The 25,478-nt window shown below is 40.8% G+C and overlaps 1 protein-coding gene across 1 annotated transcript; it reads left to right on the top strand.

The window, feature by feature from the left end:
• The first annotated feature begins 2,904 nt into the window (after nucleotides 1-2,904).
• On the top strand, nucleotides 2,905-25,253 carry LOC125457306 (eukaryotic translation initiation factor 1A, X-chromosomal). Its single transcript, XM_048541353.2, has 7 exons — nucleotides 2,905-3,019; nucleotides 13,545-13,628; nucleotides 19,331-19,434; nucleotides 19,744-19,794; nucleotides 22,596-22,677; nucleotides 22,768-22,859; nucleotides 24,876-25,253. The coding sequence occupies exons 1-7, from the start codon at nucleotides 3,004-3,006 to the stop codon at nucleotides 24,879-24,881; spliced, it is 435 nt and encodes a 144-aa protein (XP_048397310.1). The 5' UTR covers nucleotides 2,905-3,003; the 3' UTR covers nucleotides 24,882-25,253.
• Nucleotides 25,254-25,478: the final 225 nt, after the last annotated feature.

Raw genomic sequence — 25,478 nt, 5'->3', positions numbered from 1 at the left:
GCTTCTCTGATACTGCTTGGCTTGCTGTGTTCATCCAGCTCTACACCTTGTTATCTCAGTAAGATCTTAAATTGTTTGCCTTAGCTCCATCTTCCCACACTGTCCTCATATCACCTGATCACAATCTATTCACTCATCACCCCTGCGTACATTGGTTCTCAGTCAAGCAATGTGGATCAATGTCCTGATTTCAGAATTTTCATCCTTGTCAAATCCATGGCATCAGCTTGTTCTACCTCTGCATATGAAGGCATTAGAGAGAGTGCAGAAAACATCCATAATATGATTCCAGGGAGGGGAGCTTCACCTATATTGACAGCTTGAAGAAGCTGGGTATGTTCTACACGGACATGGTCAACAGGATATTTGATGGAGGCATTCAGAATAATGAGGAGTCTGGATTGAATCATATAATCTCTACAGTGAGGAAAGAGTCTCCACTGACCCACCGAAGAACTTCCCACCCAGACTGACACTGGCCCCGACCTCCAGCCCCACCTCGCAGCATAGACCCACATTGCTAATCGTTGCTAACCACCTAACATGCACATCCCAGGATATTATGGGGCAATTTAACAAAGCCAATCTACATAACTGGCACATCTTTGGACTGTGGGAAGAAATTGGAGCACACACACACACGGAGAGAATGGGTAAACTCCAAACAAACAGTTACCTTAAGCTGTAATCAAACTTTGGTCCCTTGTGCTGTGAGGCAGAAGTGGTAACCACTGAGCCACCATGCTGCCCTGAGTCAATAGAAAATTCTGCCATTGGACCAAATTGAGAACGAGAAGGCAGTACTCTTAAAAGGCTGATAAAAGTATCAATGGTGACAGTGAAAATCTTTTTATGTGGTGACGAATACAATGCTTGAGTGTGGAACTCAAAACAGACCTGAAAAAATTATCTGTAGAGGAAAAATATTCAGGGGTGACAGAGAAAAGACAGGGAGCGGAGTTGAACTAGGCTAGTTGGTCTTGTCGACCCGGCACATACAGACATGAAACACCCTCTTGCTGTTCTGTAATCAACCCACTGCAAAACAAGCCATGATAGCTATGCCCCTCTAATTTTAAAAACAAAGTGGCGGAGAAACACAACGATTCAGACAGAGAAACAGAATAAACACTTCAAGTCCGGTATGACCGCTCTTCAGCTTCCAATTCTGTCATCTTGTGCATTCTAATTGCTCTTTTGGCTAGGCCTTCAGTAATTGAATGTAAAAATTAGAAGGAGTAGGCAATCCAGCTCCTCAAGCATGCTCCACCATTTAATATAATCATGGCTGATTTCATCTCAGCCTCAAATCTACTTTGCTGTATGCTCTCTGTAACCCTTCAAACCATGACTAATTGAAGATCCATTTACCTCCTCTTCAAATTTATTTAGCATCCTGGCATCCACCACATTCTGAGGTAGTAATCTCTCTTCACCTGTTTTAAATCTGCTGCCCCTTATCCTAAAACTACCTCTCATTTTAGAATGACCGACAAGAGAAAACGTCCTCTCTCTGTCTAGTCAGTCAAATCCCTTTAGCATCTTATTGGATTTCCTCTCATTCTTTGAAACTCCAGAGAGTACAGGCCTAAATTGCACAATCTCTCTTCATAAGACAAACCCTTCTGTCTCTGGAATCAATCTAGTGAATATCCTCTGAACTGCCTCCAATACAACTACATCCCTCCTCAAGTAAGAGGAAGAAAACTCTACTTAATACTCAAGTTGCGGTCTTGTTAATGCCTTGTACGTTTACAGCAACACTACCTACTTTTATACTCTCCCATTAGCAATAATCAACTTCAGAAAGGAAGGAGGAAGACACATCCCTATCTACATCAATGAAGCTGAGGTGGAGAGGGTCAAGGGCGTCAAGTTCTTGGGAGTAATGATGACCAACAATCTGTCCTGGACCACCCATGTAGATGCAATGGTCAAGAAGGTGTAACACCTCTTCTTCCTCAGGACACTAAGGAAATGTGGCATGTCCATGACTGCCCTCACCAACTTATACAGATGCACCACAAAAAGCATTCTATCTGGGTGCATCTGTCCAACTGCTCTGCCCAAGACCATAAGAAACTGCAGGAAGTTGGGAACATAGCCCAGACCATCACACAAGCCAACCTTCCATTCTTTGTCTCCATCTCTCATTGCCACAGAAAAGCAGCCAACATCAAAGACACTGACTATAATCTCTTCCAACCTGTCCCACCAGCCAGAAAATACAAAAACCTAAACACATGTACCGACGCGTTCAAGAGCGGCTTCTTTCCCTACTGTTATTAGGCTACTGAATGGACCTCACAAATTTCAGATCTAATGTTGATCTTGGTTTTGTATGCCTCCTGCGCACTTGTAAGTTTGCATGCCTCAGTCTGTTCAATCACCCTGTGATCTGCACGTCCTTGAAGGTTATGATCTGCCTGTGCTGCATGCAAAACAAAACTTTTCACTGTACTTAGGTACACGTGACAACAATAAATGTCAAAATTCCATTACCTTCCTGCTTACCTGCATAACCATATTTCTGAAGACACCTGGATTGCTCTGCACCTGACCCACTCCCTGCACCTCGCTTTGCTGATTAAAAAAAGTCTCACAACCCTTAAAATCCAGGTCTCTGCCTAAACTAACGCTGGCAGATATGTCGCACCTAGTCCGAGAGACACCGTTTAGACTTGTAGTGGCACGCACGGCCCGGCCAAGGGCAGAAAACGCGTGTAACGCCAGTACCAAAACAGCGACCTACCTTGTTCAGAGCCTCCGCCTTCTTCAGGACGTTAAAGGCGCTCGACAACTGTAACGGCTGCTGCTGTCGCCGATGGCGTGCGGGGCACACGATCTCTGCGGACCACGTGCCCGCAGGCTGACGTACCGCGTGACGTACGCTGGTGCCTCCTACCCCGTCAATTCCGCTTCAATAAAGTTGTGAGGCTCCTGCGCTTGCGTACTGCGGGGACCAGGAGTAGCCGGAGGCTGCGGGTGGACACGCACTGCGCCATGCCCAAGAATAAAGGTGAGTGTCGCGAATGTCCTCCTCGGTGCGGGCTTCTAAGTTTCGGCAGGTCGAAGCAAAAGGCCTAGTTCTGGTTAGGTGGCGGCGGTGGTGTCGCCACCGCCGGAAAGGCCCGAGCCTCGGGCTGCAGTTAGAGGCCCGGCCTAGTGCGGGGCTGTCCACACGTGCCGGAGGAACTGGGTCTGGCCTCGGCTTGTCACCCGTCCACATTCCTCGGCCGCTGGTGTTTCTAGGCCCGGAGCTTTAGCTGGCGCTCTTTCTCTTCCCCACCTCCCGGGGAGGGAGTCCGGGTTTGTTTGGTTCGGGTTGTAGAAAACAGGAAAATGGAGCCGAGAGAGGGGTTGTTCTTCAAGTGGCTATAAACTCCGTGCCATGAGTAACGTTTTCCTGGTGATACTGATTAATGACTATTTATCTTCTCGCCTTCATTATTTGAAGGTTTTTCTAGTTCTCCGGATCCCAATGCAATATGTTTTCTCATTCTCTTACATGTGGGCTGTTTTAACTTTGCTTTTGAAGTCCCTGCTCATATTATACATAATACATCGAAGCGCCACCTTGTTATGCCTTTCCTTTAACTAGTCATTTACCTAATGGGACTAGAAGACTTTCAGATTATTTTACAGCTGAACTATCAACTGCCTTCTTCACTGACTGACTAGATATTGATCTTTTGTGCTACTGTTAAGTTAAAGGATTTCTAATGTAGAATGTGACCAATGCAAGGCCCCAAACTCTACTTTTACTAGAATTGACTGAAGTTGGGTGGATGTAATGAGGAAGCCTGCTGGTGACTAGTTTAAGCTGGTTAACTATTATGTAAGTAATATTATTTATATATTGACCTGTAGATTCTAATAAGGGATTGTGTAATGCTTAACCTAATTTTGAGGAATTTAAATGGACAGGTGTTCAGTGTAATCTTGGTGATAGCAACCAGTCATGTATGCCTCAAGTTTGTTTTGGCACAGGCAAAAGATGGTCTGTAACTTTTTCTAAATTGGAGGAAGGGAGATTTTATTAAAATAAGGCAGGGTTTATACTGTGCCTGTAAAGGACACTGGTTTGGTCACGTTTGGAATACTAAACTTAGTTCTGATCTCCCTGCTATGGGAATGATGTTAACTTTGAAAGGGTGCAGAAGAGGTTTTACATGGATGTTTCCAGGATTTGGAGGGTTTGAGCTAAAGGAAGAGGCTGAAAAGACTAGAGTTATTTTCTCTAGAGTGCTGGAGGTTGAGGGGTGACCCAATAGATTTCTATAAAATCATGAGGGACATGGATATTGTGACTTCCTGGAGTAGGGAAGTCCACAGTTAGAGGGCCTAGGTTTCAGGTGAGAAGGAAAAGTTATAAAAGGACCTGTGGTGTGTGAATGGAATGAGCTACCAGAGGAGGTTGTGGAGCCTGGTACAATTAAAACATACATCCATCCAGATGTCTTAAGTAAATAAGAGTTTAGATGGATATGGGTTTTTTGATGGCAAATTGGACTAGATTAACTTAGGGTATCTAGTTGGCATGGACGAGTTGGACTGAAGAATCTGTCTCCATGCTGTACAACTGTAACACTATTTTGTTTTCTTTAATCATTCATGGGATGTGGGTGTCACTGAGGCAGCATTTATTGCCCAGAGGGTAGTTGAGTCAACCACATTGCTGTGGATCTGGAGTCACATGTAGGCCAGACCAAGTAAAGATAGCAGTTTCCTTACCTGAAGGACATTAGTGAACCAGATGGGTTTTTTCCAACAATCAGCAGGGGTTCATGGTCATCATTTGACTCTTCATTCCAGATATTTATCGAATTCGAATGCCACCATCTGCCATGGCAGGATTTGAACCCAGGTCCCCAGAAAATTGTCTGGGTCTCTGTTAACAGTCCAATGATAATACCATTAGGCCATCACCACCTCCTGGCCAAAGTGCACCAGCATCAATCAGATCTGTTAAATCTACAGCACAACAGTAGTGACAATTCAGAATAAAATCAGTGCAAGTACAAGCCCAGAATGTTCCCTTTTTTGGGTGAAATTTAAGAGTGCTTAGCCCAGTGAACTGAAACATCCTGGGAGTATTCAAGACTGAATAAGAAGGGAAGGAGATCTTTTCATAGATATAAAGTGGGCAAATAGTGGATGCTCTAATGGAGTATAGAAAATGCAAGGGGACTCCTGCAGTAAAGAGGAGACATGAAAAGTCATTGAGTAAGATTAGTTAGAAGCCCAAACTGTTCTAAGTGCACAAAGGAGAAAGTGCCCTTTTTCCAGTGGGCCTATCTGCATGGAATTGGAGGATATTGGTGGTGTCAAATGAGTACATGCCTTCTATCTACACTTTAGAGAAGGCGGTTGTAGATACAGAATTTGGGAAGTGAGACTGAGGATTTTAAGCAGCTTGGCATAGGGAGTGAGGAGGTGTTGAAGGTTCTACCAGTCTTTAAAAAAGACAGATCCCTTTGTCTGGGTGAGTTGTAACCCAGGTCCCTGTGGGACCAGAGGAAATTACAGGGGCTCTGACCCAAATTTTTAATGCTTCTCTGGCTGTACGTGGTGCCAGAGGGTGAATGTGGTTCCACCTTTCAAGAAAAGTGGCAGAGATGAACCACTGCATTACAGACCAGTGAGGAGGAAGGCCTCCAGTTATGGGAGAATATGGACAGATTGGGCAGATCAGCAAATATAATTTAAGCCTAATATGTGAGGTGATGCACTTTGGAAGAAGTGTATGAAGTATGGAATGAATGGAAAGATGGTAGTAAGTTCAAGAACAGAAGGATCTTGGGGTGTTAATCTACAAAGATTCCTGAATGTGGCAGGACACCTTCATAAGGCAGTTAAGGCATACAAGACTGAGCTGTAGCAGTGGCATAGACTATAAGAGCAGGAGGTTTATGTTAGATAATAAAGTGTGAAGCTGGATGAACACAGCAGGCGAAGCAGCATCTCAGGAGCACAAAAGCTGACGTTTCGGGCCTAGACCCTTCATCAGTGAGGGGGATGGGGAGAGGGTTCTGGAATAAATAGGGGGAGGCGGACCGAAGATGGAGAGAAAAGAAGATGGGTAGGGAGGGGATAGGTCAGTCCAGGGAAGACGGACAGGTCAAGGAGGTGGGATGAGGTTAGTAGGTAGGAGATGGAGGTGTGGCTTGAGGTGGGAGGAAGGGGTAGGTGAGAGGAAGAACAGGTTAGGGAGGCAGGGACAGGCTGGGCTGGTTTTGGGATGCAGTGGGGGGGAGGGGAGATTTTGAAGCTAGTGAAGTCCACATTGATACCATTGGGCTGCAGGGTTCCCAAGCGGAATATGAATTGCTGTTCCTACACCTGTCGGGTGGCATCCTTGTGGGACTGCAGGAGGCCCGTGATGGACATGTCATCTGAGGAATGGGAGGGGGAGTTAAAATGGCTCGCGACTGGGAGGTGCAGTTGTTTATTGTGAACCAAGCGGAAGTGATTGTGGGGCATGGATAGAAAGCAGCTGTTCCCTTTAGTTGAAGGGTCAGTGACAAAGGGATTTAAACCTTTTGCCTTAATATTTTAGATTCAGAGGGATTTGAGCAGATTTTTCCATCCAGGTTGAGTTTGCACACTTCACTAGCCTCACTTTATTTTTTGAAAAGTACTCTCTCAAGCACTCGATGTCATAACACTTGAGGTTATGTGCCAAGTGCTGGAAAATGGCCCCAGTGTCGATCCAGTAGACTTTGTTGGTGCTGATTTAAAAGGGCTTGTACGCATGATTCCAAGTATTCCTCCTTCGGAGTTAGTTGAAGAATTTCTGCTTGACGTTTTCAGCTAATGTGCAAAACTAGGTCAGCTAGGTGCATCTGTTAAGTAAAATGCAGGTGGTGCTGGAAATCCTGAAATAGAGAATGCTGGAGAAAGTTGGGTAGTCTGCCTGCATTTGTGGAGAGACAAACAGTCTGGTATGACTGTTCTGAAGAGTTTCTCCAGCGTTTTGTATGCCCCTGTTACCCTGTCTACCATGTCTGAAGTACATCCACTTGTAATTAATGTTATTCAAAATGGCTTAAAAAAAAATTGTTTTGACTTGGATACAAAAATCAAAAGTTTGGGGATGGATTATCAATCAAGTGGGAAGATGGTTGTGGTGAACATTATGTTGGCTGTTTTTATATCATTTGAATCCTTCTTGCAGATGTCCTGATCTGCATTGCAACTTTCTCATCACTGCAGTTTTTGTGCACAGTAAAGGTACATAAAGATTTTTTTTTTCAGTATTAATCCACTCCGGGAGTCACTGACAAGATCAAAATTTATTACCCTTTGTAGTTTGCTTTTGAGAAGATGGAAGTAAGCTGTCCTATGCCACTGGTAGACTTTGGTATAGTTTGCTGGGTCATTGTCAGGTCATTTCATTGTTTAACTGTGGTGTGGAATTGGAATCATTTTTAGACAAACCATGCAGAGTTCATTTGTCATGTTAAAGAGCAGGGGAGGTGTTGTAGCGCATGTCACAGGTTTAAAATGCAGAATCAGTCTAATGTTCTGGGGCTATTGGTTCAAATCCCACCATGAAAAAGTTAAATTTGTTCAGTGAAAATATAGTCTAATGGTGACCTAGAACTACTGGTTTTCTTATCACTTTAAAAACTCATCTTATTTACTGTATTTTAGGGAAGGTGATCTTCCTTCCTGATCTGACCTACACATGACTTCATGTTCACAAGTGTTGCCTCTTGACAGCCCTTTTTGGTATTAGGAATTAACATAAGTGCTACCCTAACCAGATATGTCTGTCCTCTGACTTTTTAAATGTAGGCTGAGCTGGTTATTTGACAATTTTCATTTGGCCACATTTCTTTATGGATATCAGTTCTTGTTATCTCCACCAATAATTCTGTAAGATTTATGTACCTTCATCTCGCCCTCAATTTCCATTTGCTCCACTCCCCTCTGACCTTTTTATGTTGAGAATTTGAGTAGCGGCTGCTAAACTGTAGCTTTATTGGATGTATTTAACCATAAAGATCGAGCAACTCAAATTTTCTTTACTGTTTTAATTTTGTGTTTGCTGTATGAGTTTAAAGGTCAGAGATGACTGGGTCTATCACTTTTAGGTACTTGTACATCAAAGTGTTAAATAAAAGGAATGAGACTAGGATAGGTCTGTCTGGAGCCTCATTAAATAAGATCATGGCTGAATTTCAGCATCTACATTATCTGCTCGTTTCTGTTGTGTGGCTTAATTCACTTGATGCCCCAAGATCTAACAATCTGTTTTGAATCAAATAAGCACAGCTGTCCTCTGCTTGATTTTAAGTGGACTAATGCTTTTGATTTGTAACTATAATCCCTGGTTTTAGACTCTCCAGGCTGCAAGACTTTGCATGTACTGTCCTGCACCCTCTGAGAATCCTGTATGTTTCAATTAGTTCACCACTTGTTTATCTAAACTCCAGAGAATATAGGTGTAGACTAATGAGCCTCTTTTGTCAGAACAGTCCATCCATCCCAGAAAGAAATCCTTGCCATTGTCTTTCAAAACTCTACAGAGTACTTCTGCCGCAATTTCACTAAGGTCATCTACCAATACATTTCTGCTGCCCCATAACTTGACTTACATTGGATACGTTGCTTTGACCCTTGATGCTCTATACCCTACATGCAGGGACCATATTGCAGCGCTACATGAATGTATGACATTTTGCATCAAGGTTTGAAGCAAACAGCAGCTGGACAAAGAGGTGGCAGACCAAATTCGATGTAGAAAATGAATCACTTCATGTTTTTTGGCAGGTCAAATTTGCATCAGAGTACAGGTTTAATGGCAGGATTCTTGGCAGTGTGGAGGAGCAGAGGGATCTTGGGGTCCATGTCCATAGATTCCCTCAGAGTTGCAACCCAAGTTAATAGGGTTGTTATGAAGGCATATGATGTGTTGGCTTTCATTGGCAGGGGAAATTGAGGTTAAGGGCCGCAAGGTTATGCTGCAGCTTTGTAAAACTCTGGTTAGACCACGCTTGGAATATTGTGTTCAGTTCTGGTTACCTCATTAAAGCTCCCACATCTTTCCTATAGAGAAGGTCCAGAGAAGATTAACCAGGATGCTACCTGGACTGGAGGGCAGGTCTTATGAGGAAAGGTTGAGGGAGCTAGGCTGTTTTTCATTGAAATGAAGAAGGCTGAGAGGTGACTTGATCAAGGTGTACAAGATGATGAGAGGCATAGAGTGGATCGTTGGAGACTCTTCCACCCACCTCCCCCAAAAAAAGTGGCAATGACTATTATGAGGCGGTGTCATTTTTAAGATAATTGGAGGAAGGTATATGGAAGATGTCAGAGGTATGTTCTTTACACAGTGGGTGCGTGGAATGTGCTGCCGGCAGTGGTAGTGGAGTCAGATATTTTAGAGAATTTTAAGCAACTCTTGGATAGCCACATTGAGGATTGTAAAATGCAGGGTAGACTGATCTTGATAGGGTAACGGGTCAGCACAACATCGTTGGCTGAAGGGCCTGTACTGTCCTATTATCTAGAAATTGATAAGTTATGTGGATCCTATGATCTTTTAACTTGGCAGGATGGATCCAAAGTTTGCTCAGTGATGGGAGATAAAGGCTGGTGGTGCGACTGCAGCCAGGTGTGCAGTTATCTACCACAGGGATTGGTGCTCGGTCCCTAACAACTGTGATCATCATGAAATTAGATGAGAATGTGGAGCAACAAGTGGATGACAAAGACTAGCTCAGTGGTTGAAACTGAGGAGGAAGGTGTTAGGTTTGGGAGAATATAAACTGATCAACCAGCTGGGGAAACCATTGGTAAATGGAATTTAACACTAAATAAATGTGAGCTGATGCACTGTATAAGGAACAAGACAGGGAGTAGTCAATGAATGGCAAGACACTAGGAAGCTGAGGAACAGAGATCTTGGGGTAATTGTCCACAAATCCCTGAAGGTGGTGCGATAAGTTAATAGGAAAGTTGAGGCATACGGGATGCCTTTATCAGCCATGGCATTGGTTTATAGGAGCAGGGAGATCGTGTTGGAGTTGTACAGAACTTTGGTTAGGCCACAGCTGGAGTACTATGCAAGTCTGGTTGCAGTATAGAAAGGGTGAGATTGAACTGGGAAAGATGCAAAGGAGATTCATTGGGATATTGCATGAAATGAAGCATTTCAGTGAAGAAAGGCTGGAAATGCTCAGGATATTTTTCTAAAGTACTGGATGAGCACTTGAACTATCATCTGTCTAAAGCCTTGAAAGAATATGCGAAAGTGGGACTGATGGACGTGGTATATTTTCAGTAGTACAGACGTGAGCTGAAGAGCCTTTTTGTGATTCTGGTGATTCCATTTTATTTTAATTTAACTCTGGGTATTTTACAGGTAAAATGAAATCTCTTTCTCAATCTTCAAATGGAAGCAACATAATAGTAAATAATTACTGTCATGAAGTTGATCTATAGGCCAAATTTTTGAAGATGCTGGGGCTGTTTCACTGGTTGAGAAACCCCAAGTCACAATTGAAATCAAGATTTCTATCACTCTATATAAAAGCTTTATTTTACTTCCTTTTTGAAGATTGTTTTAAGGTTTACCATAAAATGCCCTTGGATGCTAACAATTACATTTGAAGCTAACAGTCTTTGAGCCAAAAGTGCACATTCTAGTTGAGATTGAAACATTTTGAATTTGTGCTGACTTTGAATAATGGTTTAAGTTTGAACCTTCCTGGGAACCCTAAACTAGAGTCCTGAAGCAAGCTTTTCTAATAACTTGAACAATAATAAGGAGTTGGAAATTACCCCATTACGTGTTTACTTGATTATGAAGTCTTGAGACTGTTCACTAATATTTAGTACAAGCAAGGCTGTTGACAAGGTCCTGCATGGCAGACTGGTTAGCAGGGTCTGATAACATGGAACTGTGGAGCCAATCAGAAATGAAATTGTCTTGATGGTAGGAGAGGGTAATAATTGAGGGATGATTTTAGGACTGCAGGCCTGTGACCAGCAGAGTGCTATAAGGATTGGTTCTGGGTCCTGTAATTTTCTATCCATGATTTGGATGAGAATATAGGTATTAGTAAATTTGCAGATGACACCAAAATTGGTTATAATGGGCAGTGTAGAAAATTATTTAAGAGTACAGAGAGATTGTGGTCAGGTGGAGTTTTAGTAATTTGAGGTGATGCATTTCAGGTAAGGCAAGCTAGAGCAAGACTTAAATGATTAATGTTGGGGCCCTGGGGAGTGTTGAACAGAGGAAATCTGGGGTGCAGGTTCAAACTTCCTTGAAAGTGGCATTGTGTAGATAGGATGTTGAAGAAAGCACTTGACAGTATGAGTTGTGATGTCATATTGTGGCTTCACAGGACATTGGGACCACTTGGAACACTGCATACAATTCTGGCTCTCCCTGCTGTAGGAAGGGTATTCCTTTAAACTAGAAAAGATAGAGGAATTTCAAGGATGTTGCTGGGACTGGAGGGTTGAGTTATAAAGAGAGGCAGGATAGGCTGGGACTTGTATGTCCCTGAAGACTATGGGGTGACATTTTAGAGACTTAGAAAATCATGAAGGGCTTAGTGTGAATAGCCAAGACTCTTCTCTTTCCCCCCCAAGGGGTTAGGGGAGTCGGGGAGTCCAAAACCTTGGATATAGGTTTAAAGTGTGGAAAAAGACTTAGAAAGGACCTTGGACAACTTCTTCATGCAACAGGGAGTGCATGTATGGATTAAGCTGCCAATTAACTAGTAAAGATGGATACAGTTAAACATTTAAGACATTTTTAGACCACTTGAGGTAGGAAAGGTTAAGACGGAAATGGGATTAGTCAGCAAGGATGAGTTGGGCTGAAGGGTTTATTTCTATGCTGTATGCCTATGACTCTGACTAAGTGAGCAATGGCTGAAATTATTTAATGGGAAACGAGTGGAATGGTGCTAATATGCAGAGCACTGTTAGCTATCTTACCATGAAAAGTGCCATGCTAAAGTACTGAAAGCAATGGACAGATTTCAGTGTATACCCATAGCTATCAAGGCTGATGGGTGTCAGTTGAGGTTAACTTGGTACAGAAGTGAACTTTTAAAAGTAATTCAAGTACTCAAAGTTCCCAAATGCAAGTTCACCCTTATTTCCCAAGTAAGAGTGTAACTGTAAAAGCAGAAACCTTTACTATTTTCCAAAATATGTTTTATCAATAATGTTATTACAACTGATTTTAGCAAGTACTTCAGTTAAACCTGAGCAATGGAGTCTCTGCCAACCCAGCTAGAACAAGGTTGAATTGATATTATCTGAAATGTATTTCCACAATAGCCAACTGAGTGAATTAAACCCCAAAATATCTAGTTTGTTGTGGCCTGAATCTGTGGATAGTGACAGTAAATGTTCAAATTTCTTTCCATCACATGGCTGACTAGAAATCCCTCTCCAATTCTTACTGCTTACTGTTGACACAGGAGGGAATGATCTTCTAATTGTTTGACTGCATTATAAACACCTTCCTTAGCCCGCAAGCGTTCTTGATCACATTTTCAACCCAGAGTTTCTGGCTTAGAAGTGGAGACATTGTCCATGCTGTCACAACTTCTCTGACCAACTATGGGTTTTAAAAAAAACTTTTTTGTAAACTTTGTGGGATCAATCATTACATTAATACAATCCAAATGTGTCAGTGCCTGCTATGATTGCAGTGTTTCAGACAGTGGGGGGGGGGGGGGGAAATGACCTGTAAAATTTCACTGGGGTTTGATATGTATGGAGACTAATTGTTGAATATATTTTTAAAAATTGCTCAGTTTGCATTGCTGAAGAGTAGTTCAGTGTTTGTGTTGAAATACAAACATTGTATAAAGTGTATAGTCACTTAGCAACATTTGCTATGTTGCCCACAAGGAGAGATGAAAAGAAGCTAAATCGACCTGCCTTGTGACCACACACTTGGAGACAGTGTCATTAGAGATATGCAGCACAGAAACAGACCCTTTGGTCCAACTCATCCATGATGACCAGATATCTTGAATTCATCTATTCACATTTGCCAGCATTTAGCCCATTTCCCTGTAAACCCTTCTGATTCATATACCCATCCAGGCTTCTTTTGAATGTTGTAGTTGTACCAACCTTCAACACTTCTTCCGGCTTGCTGCAATTATGCCTCAGGAACTTACCTTATTGTTGCAAATTGGTGGAAGAAACAGTGAAAGTATTGCCACCTATCTGGCAACATGAACCTGTAAACTAATTTTTGATACGGCAGCAATGCAGAATATTTGCATGTCATTGTTCAACATTCTACTAAGGATAGACAGTCTGCAGTGAGAACATGCATAAACCTCTAAATCTATCTAAATACCTGTAATGTTTTGAGAATACAATTTCATTTGTTTTTGCACGGATATTACATAGGACTTGTGGTGAATCTGTTTGGAATAAGATCCCTTCAGCCAAAGTTGCTTGAGACCTGTTGATGTATTAATTTCAAAATTAAAGGGCATTTTTTTCAGAATCAATATTTCTGTCCACCCTAATTTCATCATTTTTAATTTCAGGTAAGGGAGGTAAAAATAGGCGACGTGGCAAGAATGAAAATGAATCTGAGAAACGTGAACTGGTGTTTAAAGAAGATGGTCAGGGTAAGTGAGATGCATATTTTAATAAAACTCTGGCCCTGTATCATAAATGTTATATGCAATATTTTTTAGCCACAAAGCCATTTAATGTTTTGTGGCTGCTGGGTTTAAAAAAATTGTTGTAACACCAACAAACGTTGTGTAAAATGAAACAGACTTCATGCCATATTTGCTCTGAAACAGTTAATGTTTTTCCTAAGGTTAAAATGTAGAGGGCAAAGTAAGTCAAAAATCTCTCATTTAAGAGTAGCATAACTTCCTGGGGCCTTTGGAGATTCTGCATTAATGTCACCTGCTGCCTTGTTGGACTGTAACTTGACGGTACTCTGAATTGTCCATTCATAGTGTTGAGAATGTGGTGTTAGTCATCCATAAACTGGAGAATGGAATAGCTTGGTGCTGGTTCTTGGCACTTGTTTTAAAAGATATTCGAGCAGCTCATGGTCTTATTTCTAGGTTTAAGCATTAAACAGCATTTGGAATCTCATTCCTTTAAGTGCATTTGAGAGTTTACGTTCACTGTTAGTTATTACTTCAGGTATGTAGTTATGACTTCAGGTATGTAGTTATGATCAAGTAAGCATAGTCATGCTGCACAGAAACAGGTGCTTCAGCCCAACTTGTCCATGCTGACCAGGTTTCCTAAACTGACCTAGCTCCATTTGCCTGTTTTTGGCCAATATCCCTGTAAGCCTTTCCTATTTTTGCTCCTGTTCAAATGACTTTTAAACAGTTGAAGTCCATGGCATGGAAAGAAACCCTTTGGCCCATGTTGCCTGTTTTCACAATTAAACTAGACCCATTTGTCTGCATTGTCCTTCCATACATATTTCATTCACTTACCAGTCCAAATATTCCTTAAATTGTCCTTGCTTCCTCCACTAGCCCTGGCAGCCTGTTCCAAACACCCATTGCCCTGTGGGGTGGCGAATTGTACCTCCTGGACCCTCGTGGTGTTGTTTTGTTTTTTAAAACCTCTTTTCCCTTCTCACCTTCAAACCTATGCCCTCTAGCTTTAGACTCTTCTGCCACAGGGAAAAGCTGTTGACTTATCCATGCCCCTCATGTTTTCGTAGACTTCTAGAAGATCACCCCTGTTTCCTGCGCTCCATGGGAAGAAGTATCCCTGCATATCCAACTTATCCTTAATCTCAACCTTCCAGTCCAGGGAGCATCGTAGTAAATCTTTTCTGCTCTCTTTTTTTCTAGTTTAATATTCTTTGTACAGGTAGAGGACCAGAACTGCACACAGCACTCTAAATGGGGCCTCTCCAACATCTTGTACAGCTGCAACATGCCGTTCCAACTCCTGTACTTGGTGCTCTGACCAATGACAGCAGACATGTTAAAAGCTGCCTCCACCACTCTGTCTACCTGTGTCTCTACTTTTCGAGGAGCTGTGAATCTGTACCCCTAGATCTCTCGCTTCCATAAACCCTCCCCAGGGCCTACCATTGACTATGTAAGTCCTACCTTGGTTTGACCGACCAAAATGCAACATCGACAGTTCTTCAGCGAGTGTTAGTCTCCAGCTTGCTCTTGTAGCCACAGCATTTATGTAAGTGACTTAGTCAAGTTGTCACTGAATTGACTCCGAATGTTGATGGTGGGAAATCAGCAATGGTAATTTTTTGATTGTAAAAGGAATGGATACATCTTGTCAGAGATAGTCAGTGTGTGGCACTCAAATTAACAGTTACCACTAATCTGGTTCATCAAAAATTGACTCTCTCATGCTTCCAAATATGGTCACTAAGTGGAAGGCTGTTAGAGAAGACCTCTTTAACCAGCATCTAAGCTGCTGGAGATCAAAACCTTTCTCTTATCTTTTTCCAGCCCCAGGCTGTTGAGTTACCTGACTGTAGTGTTTTTTTAAAACTGAGATATCAAGTCAGATGGCAAATGCTTCTCTTTCCACACCATCTCACTTGCACAGATTAACACATCTTCAGTGGAGAAAACCAGATGGAATTGCATCAAAAACTAACTCAATCTGCATCTCCACTATATTGTCAACATGCTTTTTACATGGTAAAATGCCATTCAGTGTGATGGAATTGGAAGTCACCTGTCAGCAAAATGTGGCACTCCAAATCCATAACATTTCAAAACCTCAAAATAAGTTCCAGTATAATGGAACAGGGCAAGGACTGATGGCTAAAATCCAGACAGTAACAATTTATGCCTGAACAGTAGATTGAACAAGTTGTATTTAAGGGACTATAGAAAGTTCTGGGCATGCCAACACTGCTTTGCTTTTTGTTTTTAAAAAAATGCATCTGGCTGAATGGTCCCTGAGCGCACCAGCTGTATTTTGAAAATCCTTTAACATCTTTTGTTTCTTGCAGTTTGACTTTGGGTCAGCAAGTTAGTTCATACCTAGGTTTATACTGCTGCACCTCTATCAGATCTATCCTGATCAATTTTTAAATTACTGCATTGGATAAGACTCCTGTACTCTGTGTGCTCTGACCAATGCTTGCTGCAACTCTAAGATAGCAATAAACAGTTCATTTAGATAGTTAGTGATAAAATTGTACTCCATTTTCAAAAAATAGTTGGACAACCCATGTAGCTCTTCCCTGGACATTTGTATGTGTATGTGGACTACCACAGACTGGTTTAAAGACAAGATTTTGCTTTAGCTCTGTAATTGTACTCACCTGTACAACTTCCTCAGCCAGCTCGTTCCATTTACGCGCCACGTGTGCGTGGGGATGGGGTGGAAAGAAAGTTGCCCCTCGTATTTTTTTTAAAAATCTGTATCTCACCCTAAACCTACGCTGTTTAGTTTTGCCCCCCCGCCCCCAAGCCTTGGTAAGAGATTTTATCTAAGCCCGTCATGATTTTTACAAACCTCTTCAAGGTCACCTCTCAGCCTCTGATACTCCAGTGAAAGAACGCCCAGCCTGTCCATATAACACAAACCTTCCTGACTTGGTAACAATCTTGTAAGTCTGTTTTGCATGCTTTCCTGTTTTCTAGCATCCTTCCTGTAACAGGGCATTCAGAATTGTGAACACCACTCCAAATGTGGCTTTGCCAGTACCTGAAAAATGGTTTTAGAAAACCACATTACTCCTACCCCATTATCTGTGACAACAGACCAGAATTGTTTTTCGTCTTTCAACTATATTGCAGTGGAGTATTGAAATATCTTGCTGATTTCTATACCCACTCGTTTAAACAACAGGCACCACAGATCATAAAAGGATAGATCAGCTCTGTCTGACATCGTAGCAGCATACTTGTGAATCTGGTTGTGTTCAAGTTCTGCACCAGACCTGTGTCTTATAGATTTAAGCCAAGGTCCCTTCTAGCTCATGACATTTCATGATCTGTAACACACCCTACTGGAGTATAGGGAGCTCTCCTTAGTTTATTTTTCCTGACTCAAATCGCTAAAATACTTTGAGTATTTTTAATTATTTGAGATCTCACTGTACAAAGTGGTGACTGATTATTTCTCACGTGAGGATTGCTGGCTAGGCCAACGTTTGTTACCCTGAGAACATTGTGGAGAGCTGCCATCGTGAACTACTGTGATTCATGTGGTGTGGGTACACCCACAAAGCTGTCTGGAAAGAAGTTCCAGCATTTTGAACCAGCAGAAGTATAGTAACACTGATACAGTACCAAGTCAGAATGATGTGTAGCTTTGAGGGGGAACATGCAGGAAGTGCTCACATGTATCTCTTGCACCCTTAATTCTCTAGAAAGGGGAGAACAAGTTTGGAAGCAGCTGTTGAGGGATCATTGGAACATCAAAAACAAATCTTGCAGACGGTGCCTGTTTCTGACACTCATAGTGGATGAAGTACGAATGTAAGGGATTTTTTTTGTCCTAGTTGTTGAGTTTTTTGCATGTTTTTGGAACTGCACTTGTCCAGGTGTGTGGAGGGAGTTTATCATCCACCAACTTGTAGGTGGTAAACAGACTTTGGAGTTTGAATTTACTTCAGAATTCAGTCTCTGACTTTTTTTTCTCCAATAAATGGATGGATGGCAAGAAACTGAACTGGTTCAATGGCACCTCCTTTTAGATGTTAATGAGGGAACTCAGTACTGGCATTGAATGTTCGAGAAGATGGTTAGATTTTCGTTTGTAAATGGTCATTGCTCAGCACTTGGGGTGAATGTTTGTCACTCACCACTCTTTATTAGCCCAAGTTTGGATGCTGTTTAGCTCTTTGCATGTGGGCACTGACTGCTTCAGTACCGGAGTTGGAAATGGTAGTAAGTATAATTCTCAATCCTGAGCTGTCCCAGCAGGAGTTCCACAGTGGTGTCACTGTTTTTGATTACTTCTTTAATGACGTTCCCTGTATTGTAAGGTCAAAATTGGGGATGTTTTGCTGCTCATTGACCTTCAACCATAAGCAAGTTTCTTTGTGCTGGGCATAACTGTAGCCAGGTAGGACTTCCCTCTGATTCCCATTGACTTTTGTTTGTATGGTTCCTTTGACACTTGGTTAAATGTGTAGTTGCTGGCTCCTCCCCTAAGTTTCAGTAATGACTGGACTTTATTGGCTGTGTGAAGTTTCTGGATTCCGAGATCACTTCAGTTGTTATATTACATCAAATGTTCTACTGACCCACTCACTGGTCTGCCACAAATTGAATATTTAGAAACCTGGAAAATCTGAGGCCCTCTTGCTAGATGGTATCTGCTCTAATTCGACATGATCATGGCTGACCTACTATCTTCACACCCTCCCACTTTTTTTCCTCCACACCCCATTGACACTTTTACCCTCTAGAAATAAATTCTTTTCTAAACGTAAATATTTTGGTAACATGGATTCCATAATCTTTTGAAGAGACTACCACAAGTGTACTCTGAAGAAATTTCTCCCCTCAATCCCCCAATCCCTTTTGTTGTGGATGCTTCTTCACTCCCACCCCAAAAATAAGAGCAGCATCATTCTTGCATCCAATCTGTCCAGCCCTGAGAGAAATTTCTTTGAGGTCCACCTTGTTCTTGACTGTAGTGAATACTGGACAAGTCAAGTCAATCTCACTTGAACCTGCCATCCAGAAATATCTGATTCTGTTTCTTTCGCCGCATGCACACACAAGCCAGCTCTAGTAAGACTACTCTGGCGCACAAACCCCATTGCATTGATGGCTGCTTGTGTTCCTAACTGCTTGGTGCACCAGCAAGCTTCCCTTCACTTACTGGTATTTAAGGACATTTAGATCCCTTTGTGCATTGTTTTCAAATCTGTCACCATTTACGTAATACTGTCTTTTTGTTTTTTTAACTACCAAAAGTGGATAATTTTGCACTTATCCAACTACTGCATCTGCCATGCCCTTGCTCACTGACTACATTTGTCTAAATTGACCTGAAGCTTCTCTATGTTCTCCTTGCCACTGTCGTGCCTGGTTTTGTACGTTAGCAATTGTGGAAGCAGATCTCTGCAGTGGACAATTTGTCACAGTTTTGTGCTCTGAAAAGGACCCATTTGTTCCTCCTGTATTCTCTTCTAACTGTTCTTAAGCCATGCCAGTACATCATCGATCCTATTTCTCATGGTTCAGTTTTGTTTTGGCCACACGTCTGGAGTTACATTTGCAAGCAATAGTGTGGAATAATTACAGCATAGAAGCATCTAGTCACTTAAGATGCTACCACTCCCCTAGATTTATGTCATTATGGTCATAGTTGTTTGAAGATAACGCAGTATTTTTTTTCTCTATAGAATATGCCCAGGTGATTAAGATGCTGGGAAATGGACGTTTGGAGGCCATGTGTTTTGATGGTGTGAAGAGACTTTGTCATATTCGAGGAAAGTTGAGAAAGAAGGTGATAACCGTTTGTATGGTGCGATTTACCTTTGCTTCCACTTGCCTAGCCAAACAGTACTTTTTAAAATCTGGGTACAAGCAAGTTACTGGCGAGGAAAAAGGCCTATATGGGTAGCTTCCCAATTCTAACTTTCACCCCTTTGTCCTTTTTTATAGTGTTCCTACTAACTTCAGAGATGTGTAGCTGACAATATTATCAACTTGGTGAACACTATATTTGGCAAACACTATATTTAAACTATCCAGATACATCTATATGATTTAAAGTATTAATTAAATTTATAAATGACTTGACTGTCTTTTGCAGGTTTGGATAAACACGTCAGACATTATATTAGTTGGATTGAGAGATTACCAGGTATGGCATTTCTTAGATTCTAAAGATATTGTATTTGTATTCTGTACAGTGATCACAAAGAATGTTTTAAATATTGTTATGCATGTTGAATGTCATAAGTTCCTATTCCATTAACATCTGACGGGCAGGTAGGCACCTGATTTCCTGAAGCCAGAAGTGAAGTGTTTAGTCATGCATGGGTTCTCTACTGCCATGTAAAATAGGGTGGATGGTGAACCCATTTAGTTCTGTCTCGCCTGGAGTATACTTCTGAGTATAGGAAAGGACCTGTGCCTTTTTCCTTTCTTCAGCTGTTTTATCATGCAATTGATCGTGGCTGATCTGTTAACTCCATATTGCTTCACAACTTCAATTAACAAATGTCTGTCAAGATATTTAAAACGCTGGATCTTTACATCAATTAGTGCTTGTAGCCATGGATTCGAAACTTCCACCACTCTATAGAAATTCTATTCTACTGCTGAAAGGTTTGGTCTAATTTGCAAACCATGTGCCCTTGCCCTAGGCTCCATAACACTGGAAATATTGCAACTGTTGCCTCACACTGAAACTTCAATCTTATCACCCCATAACTGTCTAAATTCCAGGGAAGACTATTCTAGTTTGCATAATTGCCTTCAATGTAATCCTTTTGCAGTCTAGGTGGTATTGTGGTAAATGGTACTATACTTCCTGTAAGTTTGTGCATTTTCATAAACTGTATATGGAGCTTGAGTCCCTTTTTTTGCAATTTTTTTCTTTTCCACATGCACCCTGCCTTTTGGTGTAAGTAGTTTGTTTGCCTGTGGTGAAATCCATTTTGGTTATGCCAGTTCATCTAATCTGCAGATTCTCATGGTACACTACTAGTCACATACCTGCTACTGTCTCCTATCACTTGACCAATTTCTGAAACCAGTCAGTTTCCTTTCTGATTTAAGGACTGTTCATACTGTACTAAATGTAAGCATTTCTAAACTGAAAATGAGTACTAAAGACAAGTGTAGATTTGCAATCTCATGGGAGAATTGATAATGCAAAATAAGAATGACAGAACAATTAAAGAACTCCTATTGTCTGGGGAGAACTGAAGAAATTAATGGAGCTGAAAATCTAAATCTCAGGCTTCATGTATATCCCAAAGTATTAAAGCAGATAATCATGGAAATTGTGAATGTCATTATCCAAAACTCTGTAGGTTCTGGACAGCACTTTAGAGGGGTGGCAAATGTAAGACATTTTTTAGTTTTTAAAGAAAACCTAAGAACTTGCTGGAATCTGTGTAACAAAATATGAAATCTAGGACACGATTTGCATACTGTTATCAAGGTCAACATGGATTCATGAAGATCTTGTTTGACATGCCTACAGGAATCTTTGTAGATGCAACTAGTAGATTAGATGAGAGAAAACTAATGGAAATGGTTTATTTGGATTTTGAGCTTTTAATTATTTCCACGTGAATTTGATATACAAAACCCAAACACCTGGGCTTAATATTAATGTACCGGCGTAAATGAGAAATCAGGTGGGAATAAGTCACACTCGGACTGGATAGTTGTGACATGTGGGGCATTGCAGGGATCAATATTTGGCGTCCCAGCTATTAACATTATGTTAATGATTAGGGTGAAACATCAACTGTCATTTCCATGTTTGACCACAAAATTAAATGGCAGTGAGGGTGTAAGGAAGCATTGGACGAGTAGACAAATACATCGCAGATGCAGTTTAATATGGATAAATATTCCTACTTTTAAAAAGGAAAGAAAACAGACTAGGCAATGGTGTATTGTTGCCATTTTAAATTTCAAGACTAAGGTGCCCTTGTACACTGGTCATGAAGGCAAACATGCACGTGTGACAAGCCATTAGGAAGGCAAATGGTATGTCAACCTTTCATTGCAACAGGAGTTCAATGCAGTAGAGAGGAAGTCTTGCTGCAGCCCTACAGTGCCTTCGTGAGACCACCAGGGAGTGGAATGTTTATATGCAACTTTATGGCCAGTATCTCAAGGCAAGGCAATTAAAGTGAATGCAGCAAAGGCCCATCAGACTGAGTCCAGGGATGGCAGGCATGTTGTAAGAGGAGAAATTTGGTCAACTGGATCTATACTTACTGGAGTTTAGAAGAATTAGCAGGGATCTCACTGGAATTTATGAAATTCTGACAGGTCTGGAAAGATTGGATGCAGGGATGATGTTTCCCCTGGCAAGGGTTTCTGGAACAATTGTTTAGTCTCAGAATATCCAGTGAGCCATTTTAAGGTTGAGATGAGAATTCTTCATTCGAAGGGTGGTGAGCTTGTGGAATTTTCTACCACAGAAGACTGTGGAACTCAAGTAAGTCACTGAATATCTCTCAAAGAAACAGAAATAGATTTCTTGTTTAAGGTGTCAAGGGGTAGGGAAGAGAATGAGAGGATGACATTGAGAGAAGGTCAGCCACGATCATGTTGAATAGCAGACTGGGCTTGTTGGGCTGAATGGCCTATTCCTGGTTTCTGTTCCATAAACCTCAATCCTAGCTTTAATAGATTTTATCACTGTCTTCTGGAAGTCCACACAAATGAGGTTAAGTGCCCTGTTTACCATATCTTCCTCTGAACAAAAATTTGACTGGTCTCCTTTTTTCACTGGTTTGTTTGTTTTCTTGCAAACGTGCAGTCCAAAATATCACGTATGGTGACCTATGTATGGAAATGGATTTGGATTGTTAATTTGTCTAGATCCATCTTGATTTTTGTGGCGGTTTAGTTGTTAATTCCATTTTATCCTAGAAAATTGCATTTAACCAACTTTTTTGGTTGCCCTCTTGAAAGGATAATAAGGCTGATGTCATCCTGAAATATAATGCAGATGAGGCAAGAAGCTTAAAAGCCTATGGTGAACTTCCAGAGCATGGTATGAGTTCTATTGTCATGCTTCATTTATTCATTTATCTAACTCTTAACTTAATTTTCCTCACCTGTTCTGTTATTCTCCCTCCCACAGCAAAAATTAATGAAACAGACACATTTGGACCTGGGGATGATGATGAAATCCAGTTTGATGATATTGGGGATGATGATGAGGACATTGATGATGTAAGTACAAGAGCTGAATAAAAGCAAATTTTTACTGGTGTGGATATCGGTTCTTTGTTTTCAGTGTCTCAGCAGTGATTATTTCATTCACTCCACTTCCATTCCTTCCATATCCTGCTCGTTCAACTGTGTCCATCCCTATAACTCCTGATAGTCCTATTCCTCATGGGATGCTGTTTGTTTGGCTGGCTAATATTTGTGGGCTGCTCTTAGCTTCTGTTACTTGATCAATGATTTTCTCCTCCCCCCCCCCCCCCCCCCCCCACACACACAAACCAATGTGCCTCATCAGGCTAACTAGCCTGTAGTTTGATTTTTCTCCTGTCTTTGAAATTGGAAATTAGCCCTCATCACTTTTTTATCTGCGGAGACCATTGTAAAACGTAGGGAATTTTTGGAAAATACTAAGCAGTGTTGTAGCTATTTTTAGATACGTACAAGTTCCTGGAATTTGTCACCTTTTTTAGTTCCTTGTTGTATTTTCCCTGCTCATATCCTTAGCCTTATTACATGTATTTCCACTATGTAAAATAAGTCCACTTTTTGCCACTTGTAGTTTTATTGTCTCTGCCTTAAAAGGACCTACACTTATACACTGTTAATGGACATTAAATGTATGTTGGACCCCTGACGCTATCTATAGCTGGACTGATAATAAGATTGAAGTGGCAAGTTTAAAAAGTAAATCTATCTTATGTGAAACCACAAGCTCCTTGTGCTATAAGTAAGGTCTTGCAATCTGGATTTTGTATTCCTTTTACTTGTTCTACTGTTGATTTTTGACAGTCACATTTTTATAGATTTTCTTCATCATAACTCAGGCTCATTACTATTTATAACCTAAAACCTCTATTCAATTATTCTCAAACAATTGTTTTTAATGTTTCTTGCTTTTTAAACAGCCATGCCTTTCAATTGATTTTTTACCAATCCACTTTGTCTTCTGATGGAATTGGCTTCTTTAAGTTTTGATTCTTTAATTGGTAACCTTTGCTGATTACTTATCCATTCTGCAAAATTATCCTGTTGGAATTTTTAGCAGTCATTCTCAGTTTTGATCATCTTCACCTGCTAACACTGATGTAATCTACTGATTTTAAAAATTATGCCTGACTCTGGTCGAAACTGCTAACAGAATTGTGAACACCAACAGTGTCAGCATCTGCTAGCTACACTTACACTTTTGGCTAACTGGTTTCAAGGCAGCTGACTTCTGTTAATTGATCACTATTTTTGGGAAATAGTAAGAACTAATGTTTGAGTCAGATAAGTGTGGAGCTGGAGGAGCACGAAAGTTGGCGCTTTGGGTCAGGACCATTCTTCAAAAGAGGGTCGTTTCCCAAAATGCCAACTTTCTTGCTCCTCCAGCTCCACACTGTATTCTACTTGCCTGTTAACAAGATTTGTCAGACTTGTTAAAATTTTGTTTTAGAATGAAAATTTCAGTAAATTCTCTGGATTATTACTTTTTCCTATGGCTGAAGCTCTCTAGTTTGGATTTCTCTCTTCGCCCTTTATAAATACATCTGGAATGCTGCATTGATGTGCATGCTGATAAAATATTTAAGGTTTAATTTAGTTCAAGAATTTGGAATGTCCACAAGTGAACTTTTTAAAATAAAATTTGTTCAAGTATGGTAAATAAGTAATGTGGAAATTTGGTTAACTTACCCTCAAAGCATTCAGTCAATAAAACAAGATCTTTAAGCAGAGCATGAAGATTTAGGAACAGAAGTGTCCTGAGACCTCTTTGTTCTTTCACCAGTAAGAGATACTTTAAACAGATGTTGTATTGGGCCAAGTGTCATAGTTTTGGCCAATGGCACTGTCAGTTATTCAACCCCTCAACTTGTTGCATAAACTGAGATAAATGTGCATGCATAAAAGCTGTAATTTCAGGCTGTTAACTGCACTCTTATGCATCTCTTTTCAGACATGCATGATTTAAGTGTTTCCAGCATTTTAACTATTTAAACTGTCTTCCTGGAATGTAACAAACACTTGTGTTTTTTGCAGATTTAAATTGAGATTGAATTTGGATTCCAGCCTTGTATCCAAGCTTCCTTCAAATTGATTTCCTTTTTTGGATTTCACATGAACAGTCTTTGTGGATGAGTTGATTTATGACTAATGTATCTAAAATCCATTCTGTAACAATTTTTGTTTTAAATCTTTGTGTATATTTATATTCTTTCATCAAGGGGGGGAAAAAAAGGATTGTGAGGTGGAGTTTGGTAGGAAGTGCAGCCCTTTACAATAAAATGTTAAATCTCCAATCTGTGTTTTGGGTGAGTCAAACAAGGTGAACAGATTCACATTAAATGTTTTTGGTTTGATTGTACAGTAATTATTCATAAGTGTTCACATTTCAATTAAATGTGTGGTTGTTGGGTCTGTTGCCTTTGAATTCACATTTTTAGCAATCTTTGAACTAGCTTAATAGATAAAAAGATAAAACTACTTTTGTAGAGAGAGTAAAGGAAGAGTTTCCAGACAGTCTTTTGAAAATAGCAATATGTATTTAATTAATCAAATGCAGTTCTAATCTGTTTTGAAATAATTGCCAGTGTGTATTTAAAGCAGTAGCATTCTTTTTTTAATAGGGTTATGTAGGCACCA

This window comes from Stegostoma tigrinum, chromosome 12, assembly GCF_030684315.1.
Source record: "Stegostoma tigrinum isolate sSteTig4 chromosome 12, sSteTig4.hap1, whole genome shotgun sequence".
Classification (NCBI taxonomy): domain Eukaryota; kingdom Metazoa; phylum Chordata; class Chondrichthyes; order Orectolobiformes; family Stegostomatidae; genus Stegostoma; species Stegostoma tigrinum.
The sequence above is the reverse complement of the archived record's forward strand: the minus strand, read 5'-3'. Positions and strand labels throughout refer to the sequence as shown.